This window comes from Corvus moneduloides, chromosome 14, assembly GCF_009650955.1.
Source record: "Corvus moneduloides isolate bCorMon1 chromosome 14, bCorMon1.pri, whole genome shotgun sequence".
Lineage (NCBI taxonomy): Eukaryota > Metazoa > Chordata > Aves > Passeriformes > Corvidae > Corvus > Corvus moneduloides.
Genome location: NC_045489.1, coordinates 4164051 through 4187891, shown reverse-complemented (window position 1 = coordinate 4187891; position 23841 = coordinate 4164051). Strand labels below are relative to the sequence as shown.

The 23841-nt window shown below is 39.8% G+C and overlaps 1 protein-coding gene across 4 annotated transcripts in view; it reads left to right on the top strand.

Moving 5' to 3' along the window:
- Positions 1 to 23841, top strand: part of DACH2 (dachshund family transcription factor 2) — a 250069-nt gene that overhangs the window by 102190 nt on the left and 124038 nt on the right. For 3 of the 4 annotated variants that reach the window (XM_032124108.1, XM_032124106.1, XM_032124109.1), the window contains exon 2: positions 22511 to 22626. In XM_032124108.1, the coding sequence (XP_031979999.1) occupies positions 22511 to 22626 (116 nt within the window). Of the gene's footprint in view, positions 1 to 1504; positions 1678 to 22510; positions 22627 to 23841 lie in introns of those variants that run through there. The other variant, XM_032124110.1, reaches the window with a different exon arrangement.

The following is a 23841-nucleotide window of genomic DNA, read 5'->3' as shown; positions in this document are numbered from 1 at the left end:
GTGTTTGGGCACGTGGATGTGCCAGCTCTGCTCCCCTGCTGGACCGGCTCACACAAATACAGGAGTGTAAAGCAGTTATGGATATATTCTTATTCAGGTAATGATGCTCTTAAAAGGAAATGTTCCACATGTGTATATGAGCTGTGCGTATCTAAGGATATGTTTAAAAATGTTAAAGAATTACTGGGAAAATTTCCTAGGTCTGAATACGTTGAAACATGTATAAACTCAGATAAATATTTTTGAACACTTAAAAGGATATATTTTGTTCTAACTTAATGGGGCCCTTAATGCTACAAAGAGAGTCTTGTGAGCAGTGAAGGAGCCAGAAATGTCTCCAGGCAGTATTTATTACTTATTATTAATCAGCAACCAGAAGCCATCCCTGGAGGGATTCAAAAGCCGTGTGCATGTGGCACTTGGGGACGTGGGTTAGTAGTGGCCGTGGTGGTGCTGCTGCTGGACTGGATGGATCTAAATGGATGTGATTCTGTGGTTCTGTGATTTAGTTTGAGAAAATCCAGGAGCGGGGCCTGGCTTCCTGCAGCAACATCAGGTGGCTTACGGCTGTTGGGTGACACCTCACGATGCGAGGAACATCGGCTCTGCTGTGGTTGCTCCAAGACTGCCCAAATGTTGGTCTCCAGCTGCCAGATTGGGCTGAGCAAGATCCATCCCGCTGAGGGGAGGTGTCTGAGAGCTGGGGGCGGTGTGTGACGGCAGAGGAGGATCAGCCATATGGAAGTGGCTCTTCCCGGGCCTGCGGGCGCCGCCGGAGCGTCGCCAAGTGCCTGTTGGCAGCGGCGCTCCCCGGGAACGGCACTGCCTTCAAACACCAGTAATTGATGAATTGTATGTAATATGCAAATGGGAATGCATAAATCTCCTGAATGACAGCTTAATTTATGTGAGCCCTTAAGAATGTGGGATTAGATTTTAATTAAATATCTTCAAAGGCACCCTGACTTACTCAGTGTTTTGGCTGCTGTCTTTACGAGAGTTTAGGAGGGGACAAAATCCAAATTTTAAGTACATTATTTACTGTATTTTCTAATAAATTGTCATTGCACAAAAGCAATAATATGTATCTTGGGTGCATATATTTCAGGGACTATTAGATAAATCCTACAATAATAATAATAATAAAATCAAAGTACCGTGATACTTGTTTGGGTTTAAATAATTAGTGTCACTGGTTCACTTCTTCCTTTATGTTTCAAAAGAGTGAGCATCCAAGTTAAAGCTGCTATAAATGTTTAATGTTTCACATTTAAGAAGTACCTTAACCTTCTAAAAACAAGAGTTTGCATTTTAATGGTTACTGTTGCTGTAGCTGTTACCCCAGTTGTGATGAGCTGATTGTTTGTGCTAAGGCAGTGAGAGCTAAATCCAGCTTTGTCTGCCTCAGCCAGTCTGTGGCAGCTGTGGGAGATTATCTACACAGGCAGAGCACTTTGAGGTACCCGAGTATAAATAGTGGATGTCTAATTCCCTGGCTCCTGGAAGGAGCAGGTTATCCTGCCCTCGACCCAGCAGGTGACAGGAGCAGTGGCTGAGGTGGGAACAACCTGGGTCAGCAGAACCACGGGGAGTATTAGTCAAGTGCATATTTTGGTGTTTTGCTGGACAGAGCTTATCAGTCTGCAAGAAGCAAAACCAATGGGATGGGAAGAGGAGGTAAGAAGAGAACAAGATATTTCTGCTTGGAACGTTGGTATATGTGAAGTCATAGTTAGACGTGAATCGTGTCATAGTCTTAAAATCCTTTTTACAAAGATGGAGTTAAGTTTAGCAAAATACTTCCTCCAGCTTAATTAGTTCGTGGTGGCCTTGGCAGTGCTGGGTGAATACTTGGACTTAATGGTCTTAAAGGTCTTTTCAATCAAAATGATTCTACGATTCTATACAGGAAAAAAAAAAGAAGTATGTTACCCCTTCATAATAACCTTTCATTTAAACAAGAAAATAGTTAATGAGGGTGAGGAAACACTGGTACAAGGTGTGCAGAGAGGTGGTAGATGCCACATCCCTGAGAACATTCAAGGCCTGTTTGGGTGGGGCTTGGAGTAACCTGATCCGGTGGAAGGTGTCCCTGCTCACTGCAGAAGGTTGGACTGGATGGCCTTTAGAGGTCCCTTCCAACCCAAACCATTCTTGGATACCCTTTCTGCATTATTTCTGTAGTAGTACCATTTGTATTGTCACCCCTGCTCACACCCACTGAGCTCAACCCTTGCAGTGAAGTTCCAGCTCTCTTTTCTGGGTGTTTGCATTGTCACCTGCCCCACCCTCTGTGCAGGTCCTCGCTCCCAATTCAGGGGCAGAGCAAAGATCTCCCATTTTCCATCAGCTCCCATCTGGGAGAACCCCTGGGATGGTGTGAAGGTGTCAGCGCTGACTCTTTCCATCCGGGGAGAAGCAGTGAGAGGGAAAGGGCAGGAGCTTCATTTCCTCCTGTGTTCTGGCTCATTCTTTACTTTTGTGGTCTGTTTGATACCATAATACTGGTCCAGGGAAAGCAGCTGGGATGAGAAATTTCCCACAGTGGGAGAACAGACCTGGGGCTGTGGGACAGATTTGGTGGATGTGAGGCCAAGAGCAGAGAGTTTGGGGGATATTCTAGAGGCAAATCATTGGGAAATATTGAGCAGTTGGGATAGATGTTGATTAAAAACGTAAATGTGGAAGGAAATGGATTTTGTATTGCACAGGCTTTTGGTTGGAAACAATTTCATTTTTATCTATCTATCATTTAAATGTTTGCTCCTAATGTAATACAGTTGCAAAATAGGTCACTCTGGTGAATACAACACACAAATTAGGCTGCCTTGTTCAGTTTTTTTTGGTGCAAGTCCTTAACCACAGCCCTGGTGAGCTGTTCCTGCCGGGTTCCTGTGTCCGTGCCGGCGGTTGGGAGGGTGGTTGGTTATCAGGATTGGAGCTCCCTGTCTCGAAGGATTGGCTGTTGCATAAACCATGATAACATGTGAAAGAACAAACTTACTGTTGCTGTAAGGGCAGTATTTTTTAGTGCCAAAAAGTAAATAAAATCTTGAGATATGATGCTTTTTTATTGTCGAAAGTAAGGACTGAGAGTTTCTTGAAGTGGGATTGTAGGGGTGGATATAACAGTGGGAGATGTCTGAGGTTCAGCAGGGAAACACTTCTGGGTCAAAGAGAAACAAAAAAAAAATGGAGAGGAAAACCCATCGGCTGAACAGGGGACCAGAACAGCACTTGGAAGGAATTACTAAGAATTTGAGAAATACTCTCATCAAGTGGGGCAACATCTAAGTATAAACATTTAAAAATATTTTTTTACTGCCCTTTTTTTGTAGGCAGAACTCTTCTATAGGTGACCACTTTTTTGCGCCCTCATGGGCCTTGTATATTTCACAATGTCTCTGTGATGTGGGGGATCTGTGGGAATATGTGAAGGCAGAGTCTTTTCTGTATGTTATTAAATCTTCTTCATTTGGGCACTGATGGATAATGTTTGCTAAATATCTTATTACTGCCTTTTTGAATTGTGTTGACCCATCCCTATTAAATGAATGTTTCCTGTAATTATGGCTGCATTTAAAACTGAAGCCTTTAAAACTTCAAAATTCCAGTAAAAATTGGTGTATAGATAAAAGCATGGCAGTGAATGCCATTTATTTCTGAGCATTTTTGTTTGATGTTGCTCATGCTCAAGAACTGTTTTAAATCATGAGATTGAAAAAGTCAATTTAAAAATAACTCTAAAACACATAAAGGCTGGAGATGGAAAATTTAAATATATAAATATAGAATTGTTAAATATCAAGGTAAAATTCAAATGTGGAAAATAGAACAGGCCAGTCCATTTTTTTTCTGAACAACTTCATGTTGATTCTCTCATTTTTATTTTTGCCCAGTTTCAAGTTTGGAAGCAGTTTAGGTAAGGGAAACCTGCTTTGGGAAATCTGCAACTGAAACCTGACAATTAATAGAAATTTTAGACTCTGGGGCAGTGTTGACAGATCTAAAGTCTTTACTGAGACACAAATGCTAATGATAGATGTCAGAGGTTTTCTGGACTTGAATGTGCACATCAGTCATTGACAACATACTTTTTGGCTGGGAAGTTAGAATTGATGCCCAGTTTTGTTTTTTTAATCATTCTCAGATGCTCTTCTTTGAACTTCTCTGATAGTAATACACTGTGTTGGTAGGGCTGCTCATAAAACAAGGGCAGGCACAAGTGCTCAGCTCTTCCAGAGACTTTGAAAAACTGAGATCTGATGCATTGAACTGGTTCAAGCTCAGCAGCAATTTAAAAGGCAGTTTGAATGTGTTTTAATTAGGCCTATTTGAATAATTTGTGATGGTGCTAAGCTTAATTCTATTAAGAAATGCCCTCAAGGATTATCCTGGAGAATTTCTGTGGATTGGGTCGCACATGTTGTAGGCTCAGGCTTGTTCAGGTAAATGATAAATAACCCTGCTATCCAGCTGTACCTGAGAAGGGATTCACAGGGAGAGTAGGAATTGGTCCCTAACAGGAGGAAGATGCTCTCTGAAGCATGTGATTGCACCCAATCTACTTCGAACTGACTTGGAAATACATGGTTATTGAGAAATTTAAATTTGGGTAATTTCAAATAATTTTTACACTGTGTAAATTCACTGTTATCACTGTTAGAAAGTTAAAAATGAGCGCACTCCAGCACTGCAATATTAAAAGGGAAATCTGTTTCACTTCTTTAGGAAAGCATGTTTTAAGAAATTAAAATAGGAAAAAAAAATTAAAGTTTTATGATTTTATTTTTGTTTTTCTCAGGAAATGTCTACATCCAATAGCAATAAAAAATCAATGAGTGAATAAACACAGTGAGAGCATGCTTACCAGGCACCAAACTTGGAGATTTCACAGAAAAAAAATCGGGCTTACAAGGAATTACTGAAAAAACATTCTCATACGTTTTCCTTTGAGATTTCATCACTGCAGCCTAAGCAGAATTTCAGCCCAGACAGATTTTGTGTGGTTTGAAAAGAAATGTCTTCTGTTGTATTTGAAAAAGAATCAAGTTATGTACTTTGCACTTCTTCTAATGTCAATTAGTCATGGTAGAATAATGCTTTGGAACAACTGGGCTCTTTTAAGTATCACTAGAAAATAACCTTTTCAGTTAGCTGAGGAATTTGTTCTGTTGTTAATATTTGCTTAAGGAAAAGCTGTGCAATTAAAGCTGGGAAGCAGCAGTGAGCAGCACCGGAGGAGAAAACTGAAAGTGCTTCAGCATCGCTGCTCTCAGAAGGGAGCCAAGGGTGTTACACCAAATGATGTTCCTGCACAAGGCTCTGCCCTGTGCCTGAAATCTGAAATACCTCTCTGGATGTTCTGAAATAATCCCAAATAACAAAGCGTGGAGTGGGGAAATTCTGCAAAGGCTGGTGAGTTCCAGAGCTGTGTAATCAGGGCAGTGAAATCGTAACTGGCTATTTCACTGTCCCAGCTCTGCCCCACAGGTGATCCACAGGAAGCTGAGGAATTCCGTGCCTTTTCACCATTTCACATTTAAAAGTTGTTGATCTCTGCAGTGCCATTTCGGTGAAAAAGTTGTGCTGGTTTTGCTGTATGTGCAGAGATCTGCTTAGATGTGTTTTATGTTGAACATTCCTTTCACATCTGCTGTTTGCCATTCAGAATACAGTGATGTAAATCTAAATATTTCATTTGAAATCAGCCTATTCTTACAACTTAATCATTTTGACTGCAGTGCTTTCAATTCCCTCTAGCTGGGGAATATCTTCCTTGTAATTAGGTGGTTTAGGAATCCACGTGCAGTTCCAGGTACAGCCATGGAGGAGCAGATGAGTTTGGGCAATTTCTGCCTTTCCTGACATGATGCTTCCCGGCTGCAGCCCAGCAAAAAGTTGGATATTTTCCTTGTTTTATCACATCTGCCTCATTTGCAGTATTTTATAACACCTAAATGTCTCTCAGCATATTAACGTTGCAGATGTTGCCTCTCTTTTGGAGGGCTAAATTTTCGTTGTTTTTCACACTTCATTAATTTTGCTTTTTGAAAAAATGGAATTAATTTTAAAGCTGCTTTTATTCACTCAGATCTCGCTGAAGGGTTTTGTAATCTTTCCCCTCTCCTGTCGATGCAGTCTCTTCTTTGAGCTGTTTTAAACTTCCCTGCTTTCTTTTCAGAATGTTTATGAAGATATTAGAGCTAAATCACTTTATTGCTGATTTTTCAAGGCAGCTCCTCTCCTTACCATAATTTGCTGTTTCAGTCCATGAGCGCTCACATTCATACTCATCTTTTATTGGAACAAGGCACTCTGTTAGTTGATTTTTCTCATTAAATTAGGGTCTAAATGTACTGCATCTTCCTTTTTCTCCCATATATCAATTAAATCTGCAGCTCCCTTTATGGAAAGATTTTATTCTGCCTAATGGCAGCACCACCCTGGGCCGTCATCAGCCTGAGATCATTCTTTTTATGGTTGTTTAAGTATTTATCAGAAGCAGAAGTTATTTCTACAGGTCAGTAATTACTGGACCTACCTACACTGGACACAAACACAGAACAGATTTTCATGCTTCTTTATCTGTGCTCCTTTGAAGGGTTTTTTTCAATAAAAGCTATTTTTAAAATTAAGGGAAAACAAGTCATTGACCTGGAAACTAATTACATTGCTGGAACTCAAGTTTTGATTTTTGTTTGTTTTTAATAAAAGGGAAAATTATTAGTTAAAAATACTACTTAGAAACAATTACTTGAGCAGCTGGAAATTTTGCATGGAGGTGATGGGACTGTGTTAATGTATTGTTGATGCAGAACTGAAGTTGCCCCCTCATTTCAGTGCAGTGCAAGGTGAAGTTTTCTGGTTGTAGTTATTTAAGTGTCTCTAATTTGGGCTTTGAAGACAACCCAAATGATGCTGGACAATGAATTCTGTAGGATTATTATGCAAGAAAATGATAACAACCTCCCAGAACTGTGGGGGGGTCCCACAGGTTGTAACTGCTCCAGACCCTGCCCTACAGAAATACCCTGAATTCCAACATACTCTGCTATATGATGTGGCATATGGGGTACAATTAAAGGCTTTGTTGCCTTTTGTTTGTTCATATTTATCTGTCTGTATCCATCTCTTGAAATAGTGCAAGTCTGATTTTGTGTTCCATATCACTGATCATGCCGAATTATTTGCTGCTTCTAATGACATTGAGGAAAGATGCTTCTCTTCTGAGTATTTCCAAAAAATCCCAACACTCTGAAGCTCTTAAATTTCAAGGAAAGAAATGTGTATCTAAAATGATAGAAATTGTTAATAGTGGAACACATTAAATTATCTGAACAAGAGCAGGCCAGATGTCCATCACTGTAGAATTGAGTTAAGCAGTTGAATTTATTGTCAAATCAGTCAGTTTACTGTGTGATGTATTTGATAATTCTCCTAAGTTAATTAGTTCCAAGCAGATATTTTACGGCACTATGGCCTGGCTGTAAAATAATGCAGCTGGGTTGTTTTCAAATGGGAGAGTCTTCTTCTGTCATTTCTCTACAGCTTTAAAAAATAAATCTTGAGTGTTATCTGGAGTAAGGCTAAGCTGGAATTTCTGTCACCCCTTTAGTCCAAGGTGATTACTCCAACTTGAGAATGTCAACAATTACCCAGTGGTCATGTTTAATTAGTAAAAGGGGAAGCACCTGTATTTTTAGAGGAAAAGACTCCGGGATTAGACTGTACAAATTCAAGTTGTAACAAAAGACAAAAATGAGCATATTATTCTTCCTTGGGGAAAATCAGTCACTGGATGGGCTCTGTTCACGGAAAAAATGCAGCAAATAATTCTTTTTGCCTCTGGTCTCTGTGCTTTTGTACTGATGCATATCAGTAATGATGTTTACAACTGCTTGGTCTGTCCAGCAGCAAAACAAAAGAATTAAGAGCACTTCTGGTGATTAGACAGACCCGCAGCACTCCAGCTTTAATACCTCAAATTTTACACTTGACGTATCATTGCCGACTGAAAAATGGGACTTTTTATTTATTTTCTTTAAATCGCTTTCTTTAAACCACCATCTGGTTGAGGCATTAAAACAGGCAATATTGCTGTAAGATTTTTCTTAAGACCTTTCTTTGGCTGTTAATTGCACATTTATAATTATGTTCTTACAAAAAGATAAAAGAGTTTTGAAGGATTATTCTTGGCAACAGACCTGAGGTGAAAACCTGCTGGTTTAATGTGTAAATTATAATGTGTGCAGTTGTGAAGAGTGGTTTTGTGAAACGCTCGAGTAAGCTCAAGAATCTAAGAGAGCTGTCAGAGAGTTTGCACTCGTAAGGGGCTAATGTTCATTGCAAAACAACTCATAATATGCTGTGCCTGAAGGCTCAATGAGTAGTTTAACTTAAACACAATCACCAACTTTCTGGAAGACAGATAAAGGAAACAATTGTTCCTCCAGCAAAGTTAGAGAAATGAAAAAAACAGCCTCACTTTGATGCCTGTTTAAAATCATTAATTTTCCTGTAAGTTAATGTAAATCGAGGATTAAACAGAAACTGTTACCATCTGACCCTTATAAACGAAACTTCTGTGTGGCTCATCTATTTGAAGTCAAATCTGTCCATACATCTAAACAGGAAACTAAATGAAAACATTTTTTCTTTTCATTTCCTATATCCTGCAAACTTTTTCAAAGCCTATTTCCTTTTAAAAGTTAGGCTGCATACTTATAAAGCTCTTTTTTTTTTTTTTTTCTCCTGTGGTCATAAACTTAACCACCAGTTGCTAAACAGAGGATTAGGAGAGGGTGATCTCTGGGCACTGAAGTTTATCCATCTGACAGTGTTTCTGAAGTACCATCTTTGCAGATGGTTTTGGACTGTGTGAGGCATCCATGCTCTGGGATAGTTTACAAATACTGTAATTATGATCAGTTTGATTTCATGACTGAGTGGCAAATACTGGGGATTCAGGATTACAACTTCTCCCTACAGCTCAGGGTGATTTCCTCCTTGTAAGAACTGTATTTCCCTGTCTATAGTGACATTGATCTCTAAAATGCTTTGCACTCTAGAGATGAAATTACTGTGTATTAGATTATTGTTATTATTATTAATAATAATTGCTGTTTTTTATTTACTGCAAGGATAAATGACACAGCTCTGGTGCTCAGCACTTAGGTCTGAAGATTGTTGGTGTTTAAAAAGGTGGTAAATACCAAACAGGGATGGTGTCATCCCTCATGTTTCAGGGATCCAGAGCACGTGGTGGTAGGAAACTCTTCCTTCAGTGAATGAGTTTGGGTTTTTGTGTGTCCATGCTTGACAAAAAGCTCCTCATCTGAACAAACTGACTTGTTTCATTATCAGATGTTCCCAAATCAAAATAGCATCATTTTGTCCCTGGTCAGTTAAGGCCCACACGGCACAGTGAGTTTGAAGGCAGGTCCTTCACTCAGATAGTGTGGCTGGAAAGGGCAGACACTGACAGTGAAGGATTCACAGCCCTGACCCTTCCTCTTGGTCATGGCCCTGCCCTGCCTTCCTGGCCCTGGGAGCAGGATTGCGTCCCAGTATGAGTTGCTTTTTCCTGGGTAACAGATATGCAGCCATGTCTGGTGTTGCACTGTGGGGTACTGAGTTTCCAGAGTGGGCGCTTGTTTCCTGCAGTCCCGAGTTACCTGCAGAGCTGACACGAGTGCTGGATGCAGGCAGATGCGAGGTGTGCAGTGTTCCCAGATGTGTGACAGGGTGCAGGTCATTGCTTTACACACCTTTCAGGTGTTTATCATTGTTTCTCTTCCCTCCTCACATGTCTATAGCCTAAAAAGAAAGTTCTGAGTGGTTTTGATTTGTCACAAAATCAGTTCGAGATGATGCCTGTCCCCTCCCAAAGGTGCACCTGGATCTTCAGCTGTCCTGGTACTTGTTCTTCTGCCAGTTTGGCCATGAAATGTGAGCTCCCACATCTCTAATTGATTTGAATGCATCAAAGAATCCTGCATCTGCTGATTGGATACATTTTCCTTCACGAAAACATCCCTCCCTAAACAGAATGATACATTCAATATGGGAGGTGTTTCATATAACTGGATCCAATAACTGGATCAAGAACATGAAGCCCTTTGCTTTTGGAAAGAATTCCCATGCCTGAGCAGTAGTGTGCAAGGTTTTTCATTAAAGAAGTGATGGTGAGGAAGATGATGTAGGACAGCAAATTCCTGCCACTCAAGGAAGGTCTGTTACAGCACATGGAGGAAGAAAAAGTACTGGGCTTCTGGTACCCTAATAATTGGCACTTGGTAATTTGATTTTAGCAAGAAAGATGGCAAAAATTCTGCCTTAATATATAGTATAATATAGTACAGAGTGTCTGTCTGCTTCCCTACGGTTTTTTTGCCTTAGTTCACTGGAATTAGTTAATAAGGATGTTGGAGGATTGAGAGAGCAAAGAAGCTCAGAACTCTGGGACTGGCCCTTGTCGAACAAACAGCATCCAGACAAGACGCTGCACATGTCACAAGTGTCATCTTCTGCAAAAACTCTGTTTCCCTTGGTTTTGCAGTTGATTAAATAGTAATTGTATTCCTTGTTGTATAAAATGAGTATCTTGGACTGGTCTGATGGGAGAGGACAGCAAACTTTGTCATGTTAGAGCATGAGCCCACTTGCATTGAAAGAAAAAAAGGATTCTTTTAACAACTTTCAGGGTAGCAAGATAGGACTTAAGTGAATTTGGCTCTGGGCCAGATAATCCTGTTTTGTTGATGTTAAACCACTGGCCGTAGCAGTGATTACAACATAAGAGTACAAAAGAGGCTTTATTTATACTACACTTTTTCTTTCATGTTTCCAATCATAAAAATAAATAGGTCTTGTTAGAAAAGAAAAATTTTACTTATTTACTTGTTTGCGTGCTGGGAGGCATTAAGTATTTCCTTTTTTTTTTAGGGGAAGTGTGTCACTTGCATTTAACTCAGATGAAAATAAAGGAAGATAAAACTTACTTAATTTTAGAACGTAATTTTTTTTATTTGTTGAAGAACTGTTGTTTTAAAATGGATAGCCTGCTGCGAAAGAAACAAAGCCACTTCAACAAAGCAGGAAATCAATAACCACAAGAAAGCCTAAAGAAAATGAATGCATACAGGGTGAGCGAGTGACACAGGAATTATCTTCTGGTGTAAGAATGGTAATAATAGAATGCATATGGAGGGGATGAAAAACATGATAGAAATATACATAGAAAAGACATGTTCTCTATTTCTAGTTATAAATAACGACCCCTGTGTTACAGTATTTAAACTTTGAAGGGTCTAGATGGTGGTTTTCTTCCTGATTTCCCCACCCCCCAGTCCTAGGTAAATATTTATGCTTGCAAAATTTAGTAGGCTGGCAGCCATGGAAACGTATGTCTTTCATTTATCTCCAGGAAATCTGGTTACAAACACTCCTTTACTTGAATTCTTTCAGTCTTTTTCAGCAGCTTTTAAAACAACCTCTTGAGTAAGGAGCAGGAGTTGTGTGTGTGTATGTGAGTGGGATTCTGTGGCAGTCCGTGGCAGGGCTGTGTTTGCCCAGAGGTGGATGGCGCTAGGAAGTTACACCACAGAATTTTTGGGAGAGTCAAACCCTTGGGTCTGGAGGAATGTCTTTTAAAGACATCAACAGCAGGTACGACTTGTCTGCTCAACTGTTGTATCTACTCCAGGACATACTTGAGTTCAGGAAATCCCTGAACTTGGGAGTAACTCATACTGCTTTTCAGTAGTCTGAGCTGCTTTTTCTGGAGTTGGCTTCTTCCAGTTTTTCCTAACTGTATGTGAGAGAGACATTTATAAAATGACATCGTGTTTCTCAGTGGGAATTGATCTGTGGCTGTGGTGAGAAGGTTCCTTGGTGTAGCTGTCGATGGAAAAGCAGACAAACTTTTGGTCAGAAAAGTACCTCAATGTATAAAAAACCAAGTAGTATTTGAGGCTTGTTATGAGCTGAGAATAATTATTCCCTGTATCTGTTACCCCACCTTGGGGGAAAGGGTAAACCTGACTTGGAGGAGCAGAGGCAATATTATCAAGAAGGGAAAGAGTGATGCTGTAATCTCTTAGGGGAGGGAATGAAACCCAGTGCTCACGTGCAGTGGGGAGAGGATTGAGATACCATAAACTGGTATCTTTATGATTCCCTGGTTTTGGTACCCAGCTGAGATTACAGAGTTACAGATTCTGGTTGAAGCACACTCCTCTCTCAGTCAGCCCTGAGGTTGGCCACATTCAGAATGAGAGTGCAGTGGGGTTTGCTTTCACAGTCATTTCAATTATCTGCTGTTATGGAGTTTCCATCAGGTAGAGTTTTTGTGAGTGTGTGCATATGTGTGCACAAAATAGGGAAAGTCCCTACATTCCTGTAGGTTAAATCTCACTTAACATAGCTGATAATACTTACGTGGTTTTATATATTCATATTGGCGTATTTTCAAAACAGGTTTTAAAGACAAAATTTAATGTTAATTTTGTAAAAGATTTCCTTCTTCCCTTTTATTTTCTCATGGTCCTAAAGGTTTGTGTTCTGTTGTTTGAAAAATCCTTCTCCTACTGTACATTTGCAGTAGAAATAATAGCCTTGTCTGTCTCAGGAGCTAACAAATGAAATACCAACAGTCACAAAATCTGGAAAGGTAAAGGTGAGGCAGTGGAGCTACGTCCTTACATTACTGCCTGTTTAATTTCATACTGGCTCAGGACCACCAGCAAACTGAAAGGTATTTTCTGTGTAGCGAAGTTCAGCCCTCAGATGTTTACTCCTGGACAGAATCACCTAATCATAGAGGCTCCTTTGGATTGCTGGGAACAATTCCTCCTTTCAGCATGGACGTTGGTGCAGAGGACTGCTTCTATGTTCTTTCATTTATTATTCTTCGAAAGATGAATTTCTGTTTTCTACCTTTGAAGAGTCTTTGCCAAGATTGTGAAAACACTGAAACTTGTAGTGCAGAGATTAAAAACAGTTAAGGCAGGAGCAGTTTCCCATTGCATCAGCCTGCAAATTGCTCTGACAGCATTGTACCACCACAGCACAATGCACCCCTGTTAAGGAATTAATATCAGCTCCTCTGGGTTACATGATGCTCACGGCTGTAAATACGTCAAGTCTTGCTCTTAGGTTTCTGTCCATAGATAATAGGCTTAAACAGTCACATTTTTTACAACTTTCATTGAATTGAGACTTACTGAGACACAGCTTAGTGGAAACCAGCAGTATTTCAAATACCTTTTCTTGTAATACGTTCCTCTGAATTGGCATTGAATTCAGATACAGGTCAAAAATAGAGCTTGGGAGGGTCTGATACAATTCAGACACATGCCACGAGTGTTTGTAATAGATGGTGATTCCCTGCTTGGAAAGTTTCCATGCAAATATTTGTAGAAGTACGTGTAAAAATAAAATAATTCTTAAAAAAATTTGGGCTAAATTAACTTGTATGAAAGGAGATTTATAGCTCCTCAGTGTCATGGCATATCTTTGCTCAGGGTTGGACTGTGCCCTGCATTTCTGTCTGTGCCTTGGCCAACATCAGCTGTTGGGATGGAGTTGTGTTGTTCCTGTGCTTATCCCAGTGCCTGCCTTGTCATCTGCTCACATCAGTGCTGAGCTTTCACACACAGGTAGAAAAATCCCAAAAATGTGTTCAGTGGTTTGGTTCTACCTGCAGAACTGTCAGATACTTCAGGAGATTAAAACAAAAACCCAGTCCGAAACATTTAAGTTGCATAATAATACTGGCTGTAATGTGCAGTGGTTCCCAGCTCTGGCTGGATCCAGAAGCCAAGCAGAGCCATCCAGGCAGCTGAGCCGAGGTTTGCAAGGCTCGTTATAAACCTGGCCTTACATATCTCTGGCACTTACATATTTGGTTTAGCTGGACATCATGGGGGAGCATTGTCTCGACAACAAGTCTGTAATTTGAATTTGTGGTCTGGGTGTGTCATTAGTGGCTCGATTCCATCCTGGACAGGCCCCCTCCTGCAAGGTTTGGTGTAAGCAGAGTGTGAACAGTGGGAATGAAGACACAGCAGCAGGAACTTTGTCCCACTGGCTGTGATCCACAGCTAAATGGACTGTGTTTTATCTGTGCCAGTGCACCTTCACTGCCACGGTTACTAACTTCATGCAGTTCTATTAAATTTCTGTGTGTATCCCTACATCTGCTGGAGTCACACTTCCAATTTCCTTACTGCCATACCCTTAAATTGAGCTGGGGCAGTGTGGAACGTGGATCAGCCTCCCAGCTTGTCTGCAGCCATGAATCACCACCATTCTGAAATGTGCTGATTTATCCCCATTTTTCCTGTGCTGTTACTTGACAGGAAAAAAAGTAAAACCGGGAATGTTGAGGAATTTTAAATCTGCAGGTATACTCATAAGTAATTAAAGAGTTACTTAAAGTTTTAAATCTCAATGAACCAAAAAGCCTTTTTTGGTTTTAAACTTATTCTGTAATGCCTGATTTCAGAAATAAGCAATTAAACTCCATTAAGTAAGAACCAATCACTTGTTCTCTATTGCAACTAGGCTATAGTGACAGTTGAATACAAGGAATTCAGGTGGTATTTCTGACTGTAGACCCCAAGTTAAGTTTTAAATAAGTACCTTAATCAATGAATAACCGAAAGGTCCTGGAGACCATCATGGGAATAAATCTGTAAGATAAATCTGTAAAGCATCTGTATATGGATGGAATAGTTCTACAAATTTTTACCCTAGTGGGGCTTTTTAATACATTTAAGAAATTTCTAGAAAGCTCATTTAAATTGTTTTATCTTTTATCTGTTCTATGTTTCTGCATATGTTTCTTTTATGTTTTATCTGTTTTATCTTTCTGCACAGTTTTAAGTAGTCCTGAATTTTTGATCTTTGTAAAAATGAAATAGTACATAATAGACTGCATGGCAATATATTGAGACAATGGTGTTTTGCAAAAAAAAAAAAAATAGTAGAAACTAGATCATTTTAAGCTTCTCTATACTGCTTCACTATTTTTGCAGATAGTTTTATTGAGGATGTTTTCATGAATCAGACCCCCATTAATTTTTTAAAGTAAAATAGAAGCATTTTCTGCAGTTCTCTTGTGGTATCTGAAGACCTCTTTAAGTAGCAGGCAGAAAAATAGCCACCCTGTCTCATACAGTAGTGAGAGTGTCAGACACAGATACCTCCTAGAGATGGCTCAATCACAATTATTGTGTGAGGAACTTCTACTTTTGCACTTCCCATAGCTCTTAGTGCCTTTTCGTATTTATTATTTGTTTTAGGACTTCTAAGTTTGCATATCAACTACTTAGAGAATGTCAGCTTTCAGTGGTGAAACCTCAAGGAAAATAAGCAACACCAATCTCTTCAGTGTCCTGTGGCCCTTAATAGAGGAGGAAAGCTGGGAAGTGTGATTTGTAGGCATTCTCAATATTTCAAAATTAAAAGCCAAATAAAAATGTGCATAATGGAACTTCAAAAACACGCAAATTTTATTTATTCTTATGATAATCAACAATAATAAAGCATGGCCTCTGCCCAGGCAGCTTTCCAGTGTGCCAGGATATACAATACAGAGCTGGCATCTAGAATATCCTGGTGTAGTTTATGTGTGTGTGCCTGGGAAACCATCCATGGGCTGTGAGCTGGGATACCTGGAGAGAGCCATGTAGGGGGGTCGTGAGTGGGGGAATCCTGGGGGAATTCTGACCCAACCAACCAAGCTGGTGGTAAGGGAATCATGTGTGGTAATTAGTCAGATCTCTGCTGGATTTTCACTGATTGAGATGTTTCAGGATGAACACAGTGATCGTGTGCTACGTTCCATTCTTAATGGTGAGGTTATAAAGGTGTAATATTCCACTGGAGTCCCAGCTCTGAGCAATTCAGTGCTGTTGAGGAGTGGTTTTTTCTGACGGAAGCACCAACCACAATGACAGAAAAAGTTCAGGTTTGTGATGCTTTAGAACAAACTTCCACTGACGTTTTCCCTGAGGACCTTCCTCACTGAAAATCCCCGGGGAATTGGGTGGGGAGATTCCATTTTGGAGTGTCAGAGCCTTTCTGCACAGGTGCTGTGTCCCCTGGCAGGTGAGCTGTGCCTGGGCTCTCCGGGTGCTGGCGTGGGCACTGCCCCGAGCGTTGCCATAGGGACCAGGTTCTCGTTATCGGCTCCAACAACTTCATGTATGATTAATGTTAATTGCCCATTTTGCATGGATGACTTTTTTCCTGCTGCTGAATTGGCTCCTGTTGCCTTTGATGTGGCTGGTGATCCAATGTCCTGCCATGGCCAGACAAGTGATCAGTTTGCCAGCACCGAGAGGAGACAGAATCAGGTTGCTGCCGGGGTCAGGGTTTGCTTCTCTTCTTAAACACTGAAAGGTCAAGCAGAGTTTAACTACCACTGGCATCTTTGAAATGTTGTAATAAATGCCAAAGCAAGGAGATTATTTTAAGTCCGTGCTACAACTAAAAATCTGAAGGTAACGGAAGAATTGTAACTCATCAAGATGTTACATTTATTGGTAAAGACTTCAAAAAGTACCTTGCACAATCACTAGGGGGTATTTAATGATCTTTGAAGAGGAGAAAAATTTTAATTTCTGGTTCCTGTTCCAGTTTCAGGAAAGTAACTAAAGTTGAGGGGGGGGGTGTGTGTGTGTGTTTTATTTAGCTTTTTCAAGTGTTATTTTTGTTGTGGGATTTTTTTTTTTCCCCCTTCTGAGCACTTGCACCACTTACTGCCACTATTACCAGGGCAATTTACACAGCATGTCATATAGCACTTCAGTATTTCTCCTTTAAGCCTAATAAAATATGTTGCTATTGAAGAAATCTGTGATACATGTGAGAGCTTCCTAAATCACAGGTCTAGCATATTTTTGTGCCAAATAGCTCCAGCCTCATGAAATCAATAATTAATTTATTAACTGGATCTCTTTTGGAAAAAACAAAATCAGCAGTCCTGGCAAGGCTGCCTACTGCCAATTCATAAATAGTTGATGACAAAAATGAAAAGTGTAGAAGTAAAATTCAAATCTTAACGATCAAAGTATCGGGTACCTCATCTATCACAACTTGGAATAAACATATCACAGAAAGTGTCATATCTCATTGACACTGCAAAACATAATGCTTTCCCTTGTTATCTAGCGAGCTGCCAAGGCTACAGAGTTTATAGGCTGCTAAGATAATGTGCTGGTGGTAATCCACTTGACTTGCAGAAATATGAAGTACTGTTGAAATGTATTTCTACTTGGTTTATTCTTTGCTCTCAAGAGGGTAGGATGCTATTTCAGTTCCTCTAAAGAAGCTCAGAGAATGAAAAGCAAAACATCAGGATAAATTATGCTAAATGGTGGACTAGACCCCAGAGGAAATCATGCTTCTGTGGTACAGTATTCCTCCATTTATCTTACAAATGTTACATCTAATGTTAATTTTGTAAAGGGAAAGCATTAAAAGGTTCATCTGATCCTTTTAATAGTAGTTTTTAGTGCTGTAGTGTTATTTGTCAAACTCCTGCCATCATAACTAACTTGCCTAGTTTTGGCAGACCATTCATACAGAAAATATTTTGGGCTACTAATACATAACATTTTATTTCACAAAACACAAATAACCTAGTAATTACACTCCAAAACCTAACAAATAATTGCCAGCAAGCAATTACCATTCAATTAAAGAGTAATTACATGGTTATTTGTGCCCTGTAAAATAAAGCATTACTGAAATCAGTAGTGCAATCAATATTTTAGCAGAAACAGGATGCTGCAGTGATGGACCTTTCAACCTGTGCTGATTAAATTGTCATCCAAATAACAGTTTCCTAGTTAAATCACCACATGTTTATTTGTCTTGATTAATATGCAAATTCTCTTCTGATTCTAGTAAATCTCCTATGTTTAAAAGCACAAAAGTAGAGCACTGTCATACATCAGCAGTGATATGCTGCATGTTTCCACTGATTAATTACATTTCACAAAGCATTGATGAATTAGTGGGTTTTATGAAATACGGTTGTCTATAAGGAGCATAAAATAGAGTTACAAAAGATGGAGCTGATCAGTAACTTTAAGAAAATCACAAAAAATAACCTTATTTCATGTATTGAGTCAAATTAAAAATCTTTGGGATATCAAGGGAATGTATAAAACTTTGAGAGAAAAAAAATAATAAAATTAGCTCTCAACAGGAGTGGAAAATAAAGAAGAAAAGAGACATTAATGAACAATTTCTCAACATTTTACTGTATAAATTTCAACTGTCAGATATACTGCTCAAAATGTAATTTATTTTCTGACAAATTTAATTTCAACCAAAATTTTAAAAATGAACAACATTCAGATCAGTTCATTTTGCTCTTTCAAGGATTAGTGATTTTGTGGGGGTGGAGAGGATGACAAGAATGACTTTATAACCATGGTGTAAGTGCAGGTAAAAAACCAAAACCTCCAGTCCTCCTCACTTTCAAGTAACTGATGACTCAAGGAGTTCTTGGGTTTGAGAAATGCCAATAGAATGTTAATCAGCAGAGACTGACTTTAGTAAAAATAATAAGATTCCTGAAGGTATACAGGAGAAACAATACTGTAGTTCTCTTTTAGCCTCCATGGTCTTCACTTGGGACCATAATTTTTGTTTTTTAAGAAGTTTCTAAAATATATCTATAAACTAGCAGTTTCTAACTGAATTAATATCTAATTTAGATTTGGGTAGCTTTCCATTTACGAAGATCTATTGACGGCAAGTACAAAATTTGCGTAGAGATTTTAGACCCTCAAAGAAATGCATTTAAAATTGTTTGAAGGTGATTGTTCCTGTTTATGCCTCCTTTGTTACCAATGAGGAAAAGATTTTTCTGCACTTCTTGAATATGTAACTTTCTTGAGTGAGAGAAAGGAAAGTGTGAAAAAGAAAATGCAGTAAAAGGGCAGGGTGACAAAAGATGAGAAATAATATGAAATAAAGTTAATATTTATATGCTAATGCTATTAGCATTTATATGCTAATACTTACATAATAACAAATCATGTTTTACTCTCCCCAAGTGATAATTCTGCTTGCCTTGGGTTTGCTGTTCAGTGCTTGTATTAGCAATTTTTTCTGTATTGTGGAGGTTGCATACGTTTTAAATCATAAATGTGAAATTTGGTGGATTCCTAGGCCATGTGGGACAATAAGAGGGGATATTGGGGAACTGTTGAGACACAGAGCAGTGACATTCCATGGCTTGGTGGTGCCAGCAGCAGGTTCACAACGTAAAGTAAACCCCATAAAAACCTTACATCTACTGGTCCTTTGTGCATATCAAATTAAAACCCCAAGCAAATGTCGAGCAGACATTTGTATCCTGTCTATCTGAAATTCCTGCTTTCATGTTTAAACAGAAATGCCAGAAAATGTGTTTCTGGCCCAAACTGGAAGCGTTTGGACTCAGGTAACGGCGCTTTCTGTGAGTTCTGGTGTTATCCCAAGCTAAAGGTGTTCATTCCTGATGGGTGACATGTCTCTGGGCATGTCCAGGTGATGCCATGAAGATTTTTTGCCTTTTCTTTTATACCCCCGTTATATCTTTTTTGCAACTTCTGTATTCTTAGTGCTTTTTGCCTACATTCTTGGACTTGTTTGTCAAGCTGAGAGACTAAACAATTTAGAAGCTTTGTAGCTAGGGATCAGTGTGCCCCAGAGCCCAAGGTCCTCTCCAGAACACATTCTGTAAACCAAGATAGAACCATCCAGGGGAGGGCTCCTTGGGGAGGGGGGCTCACTTGAGGCTCTCATTGGGGAATCTTTGATAGATCTGCTAATTAGTAAAACCTATAATGTTAGACCAGATCTTTTAGGGTGGGCATTTGGTGGGGTGCATCTCGATGCATATGACCTGGACGTGTGCACCTAAGGATCCTTAAAATAAATACCAAGGTAAAATCCCTTTTCTCCTTCTAATCGTGTATGACTCTTGATTTTAAGACCAGGAAAAGGCATCACAGGGAATCCAGCTGGAAGTGTGAGGTGTCTGCTGCAGTGCTGGGGGCTCTGGGATTCCTGTCCTTGGCTGGCAACCAGACACTGGGCACAGAAAACTGCAGAACTGGGTGTTACAGACCCAGACAGGTCCTTGCAGGTGTGTCACAGTCAGCTGTGAGCAGCATCCAGCCTGCAGTTTTTCATTTAAAAGCTGAGATTAAATTAGAGACAAAGGACTTAGATTTTATTTGAACAGATTCAGCTGGGAACAATTCCATTCAAATTATCATGGCTACAGCTGTGTAAGTCAGCCTAGAATCCGAGCCCTAGGAGTTACTGCTTTATAGGAATACTCACTAAAAGGGCTTTCAGTAGGGTAGAAGTACAGTTCTTTTTTTTCAGTCTATTAGACTGAAAGGGGTCCCAAAAGGACCCCAATCCCAGACACTCCCAAGGGCTGTGTTTTTGCAGTGGAACTTGCCTTGCCTGTGTAAGGGGGGAGGAATACAGCCAGCAGGACCCTGAAAGGGAATGGAGTAAGTTTTTGATATGAACTTCTCTTTCTTCATCTCTTGGGCTTTCCATGTGGGTCAGTGCTGAGGCACAGGTGTCACATCTGCTTGTGGTACGTGCTGGGAAACAGCTAAAGCTGTGCTCTGCTGAACCTGTGGGCCACGGGTTGTGCTCAGAGCCACCAACATGAGCTGCTGTCAGGGCAAAAACTGCAGAACCAGCGCTGAGACTCCACAGCCCCATCTCCTCGTCCTTTGGAAACACAAATCAGAACTAAAATCCTCTTCATAAAATCTTTTAAAGCTGTTTGTTGTATTTTGAAAATGTTTTGCTTAGATTAATACCAACATATGGAGTTTTCCGCGAAAGATTTGTTAGTATTTGAGCTCGAGAAGAAAATGTTTTGTTGTTTCGTTGATTGAGCTCTTCCACTGGAGAAAGCTGCTAATTTTAGCTGGTTTGTAGGGTTTTTTTTCAGAGACAGTAAGTGCCAGCTAAGCACTTACACATGCCTGTGGATTACAGGCTCCTGTAATTCAAAAGAACAACGATTCCTGTTTGTTCAAAACCCCCACGTATCAACCTAACACTGTCTGTTAGACAATTTTGTTGTGCAGGGGATGACTTCAGCAGGTGATTTTAATAGAGAATGCATATGTGCATCAAACTTCCCGTGGAAATCAAATGCTCTTATTTTAGGTTTACTTTGTTATAGCCCAGTGGTTCTTGTAGCAAGCTTTACTGCACAGCCATCATAGTATGATAAACAACTGAAAGCATCAAAAAGAAAAATGGAAAAAATACTGAATAAAATGAAATTCAAAATGGACAAACCCGAAGCTAAAAAGAGGGGGGAATGTTTTTATAGAGATAAAATAATAAACCAAAAAAATGATTTTGTGCTACTTTGATGTACAGTAAAACAAAATAACACTAGCACCGTGTGAAAAATGAACAGGTTAATGGTACCTCTGTGTAGTGCTGCTGGAAGTTGTCTTCATTTAAATGCAGAGTTTGTCATACATTGATGGAGGGCTTTGCCACTGTAACTTGATAGAGTGAAGTTTAACTTAAATTTCTTTGTGAACTAGGAGTCATTTTGGAAATGCTTTCTATTCAAACCTCATTCATTGTTGCAGCTTAGTTATTTTATACAGTGTTTCACTCTATGTTGTCAAAAGCTCTATTATTCAACAGAGTAAAATCTGTTTTGACCAAAGAGAAGCAGCAATACTTTTCCAAACATGAGGAAGTTGCTTTTTTATTAGATGGCTTGGGGAAGAGTCGATTCAAATGGGTTTTTGGCCTGTAAATCTGTGTTGTTATGGCTGTGCAGGATGGGACATGTGCACACACTGATGGAAAGGGGGGTGAAGGTGATAGTTGAAAACAAGAGTTCAATGGAACCAGTCTGGAAATGGACCTTTGACATTTTGGATTAAAATCAGCAGCCATAATTCCTAAACTGGTGAGTTTTTTGGCAGGTTGGGCTTACACCTGGTTTAATCAATAACAGTTAAACCCACCAGTCAGTCTGTGAAGGTAGCTGGTGAGCTTTGCACAGCTCAGGGTTAAGTTAATGCTGCCCTTCAGGAGGAGGCAGGTACGTGCCATGGCCCAAAGGCAAGGTTTGAGGTGATCTTGCATTCAGGGCTTCAACTCCTCATCTTCAGGCATCACAGCTTGCAATTTTCTGTGGTTCAGGTGCATGGCACAGACTTTGGAGCAGTCACTGCTATGACCCCTCTCCACCAGCCACCTGTGAGGTCATGGAAGCCTTGGATAATGGAAAACCTTACTCTTGGCTCACATGAAACCTATGAAGTTCTTCAGTGTTTAATCAAACGATTTTTGGCTTTTTTTCCTAAGCAACAATTTCTAATATTTATTTTCGCGTATCACTGATGGTTCATGCATTTTATACAAATTGATGCCATGGGAAGGAAGCAAATATTCCCCAAAGAAAACGTTGTTTTCATTTCTGCTCTTGTCCCACCAGCTCCCGCCCAGGAAGACCCCCCAAGCGCTCCCTGGGAGTGGCGATCCAGGAAAATGCACGGCTGCTGCCCCACGGAGTTCCAGGCCTCTTATCACCAGGGCTTATCTCTCCGACAGGTAATAAAATCCATCAGATGATCAGGCTCATCTCTTCATACTGCACAGCAGTTAAAATAAACTAATATTGATCTAACTGCCTTGTCCTTCAGGGCTTTTGCAGGCTTTACCAGAGGTTACGTTATTGGATTTTTTTGAGCGTTCATGAAAACTCTGTTTGGTTGCTGCAGTGACTGAAATCTAATGGATTTGTAATTTAGTTCTTTATTAATTGTAATTTCCTTACAGGAAATTCCATTAAATGTGTTATTTTAGTAAAAGCAAAAAAAAAAAAAAAAAAAAACCAACCTGAGAAGCTGAACTATTGTCTGGGAGGCCTGTAAGAGGCATTTCTTCCTTTGAAATGTGTGTGTGTTTTAGTTCTCGTGGGATCCGAGCAGCGTGGCTAATGCCTGGTGTATTGTAACCCCATTAATGTGTGCTGGGGAGAGGCAGAGATGCTTGTACAAATTACAGAAGAAACACTTGAAAAGCAGATAAGTCCACATTGCCACTGCGCATTGTGCTTTGATAATCTGCTATCATCAAGTGAAAAAACTAGCATGCAAATATGTGGAATTATAAACATAATGTAATGCATAGTATTTAATTTCACTTCATTAATTTATTAATAGGGTTTAAATTAAATCTTGTGCTATCCTGATGAGTGTTTTAATTTTTTATTAATTGCTGTATGCTAAAGGTAAGTTTGTTTTCATAATAAACTATATTCACAGGCTGTATTCATAAAAGTAATTGCTTAAATACTCAACAGGCTTAACAGTTTTAGGACTGCTGTCAAAGTCCGGTCTAAATAAATTGTAACTCCCTAATAAGCAAACCTAGTGAAGTGTTTAGGAGAGTATAAAGGCATAGAATATGTAACAGGAAAAGCAGAATTAAAAAAGATCCTTGCTGGGAGTAGAGTGCCATCTCTCCTGATCACTCTCCTTGCAGAACCTGGGCACTGCAACCAAGTAACACAGCGAGAGCTTGAATTTCCCTGCAGCTCCAGGTGTCCCCAGGATCTCACAGGGAACCAGCACCTTCCCCATGGAAGGGGGGAAAGAACATTCCCAAGCAGTAGGCACAGCAGCCGTAGCTGGAGCAGTTAACAAAGTATGAAAGCGTTTGGCCAGAGCCACGTGCCACAGTTGGGCTGCTGCAGCTTCGTGCACAGCTCATGTTTGTGACAGGGATCCACAACTGTGATTTCCCTCCTAGAGTTTACAAATG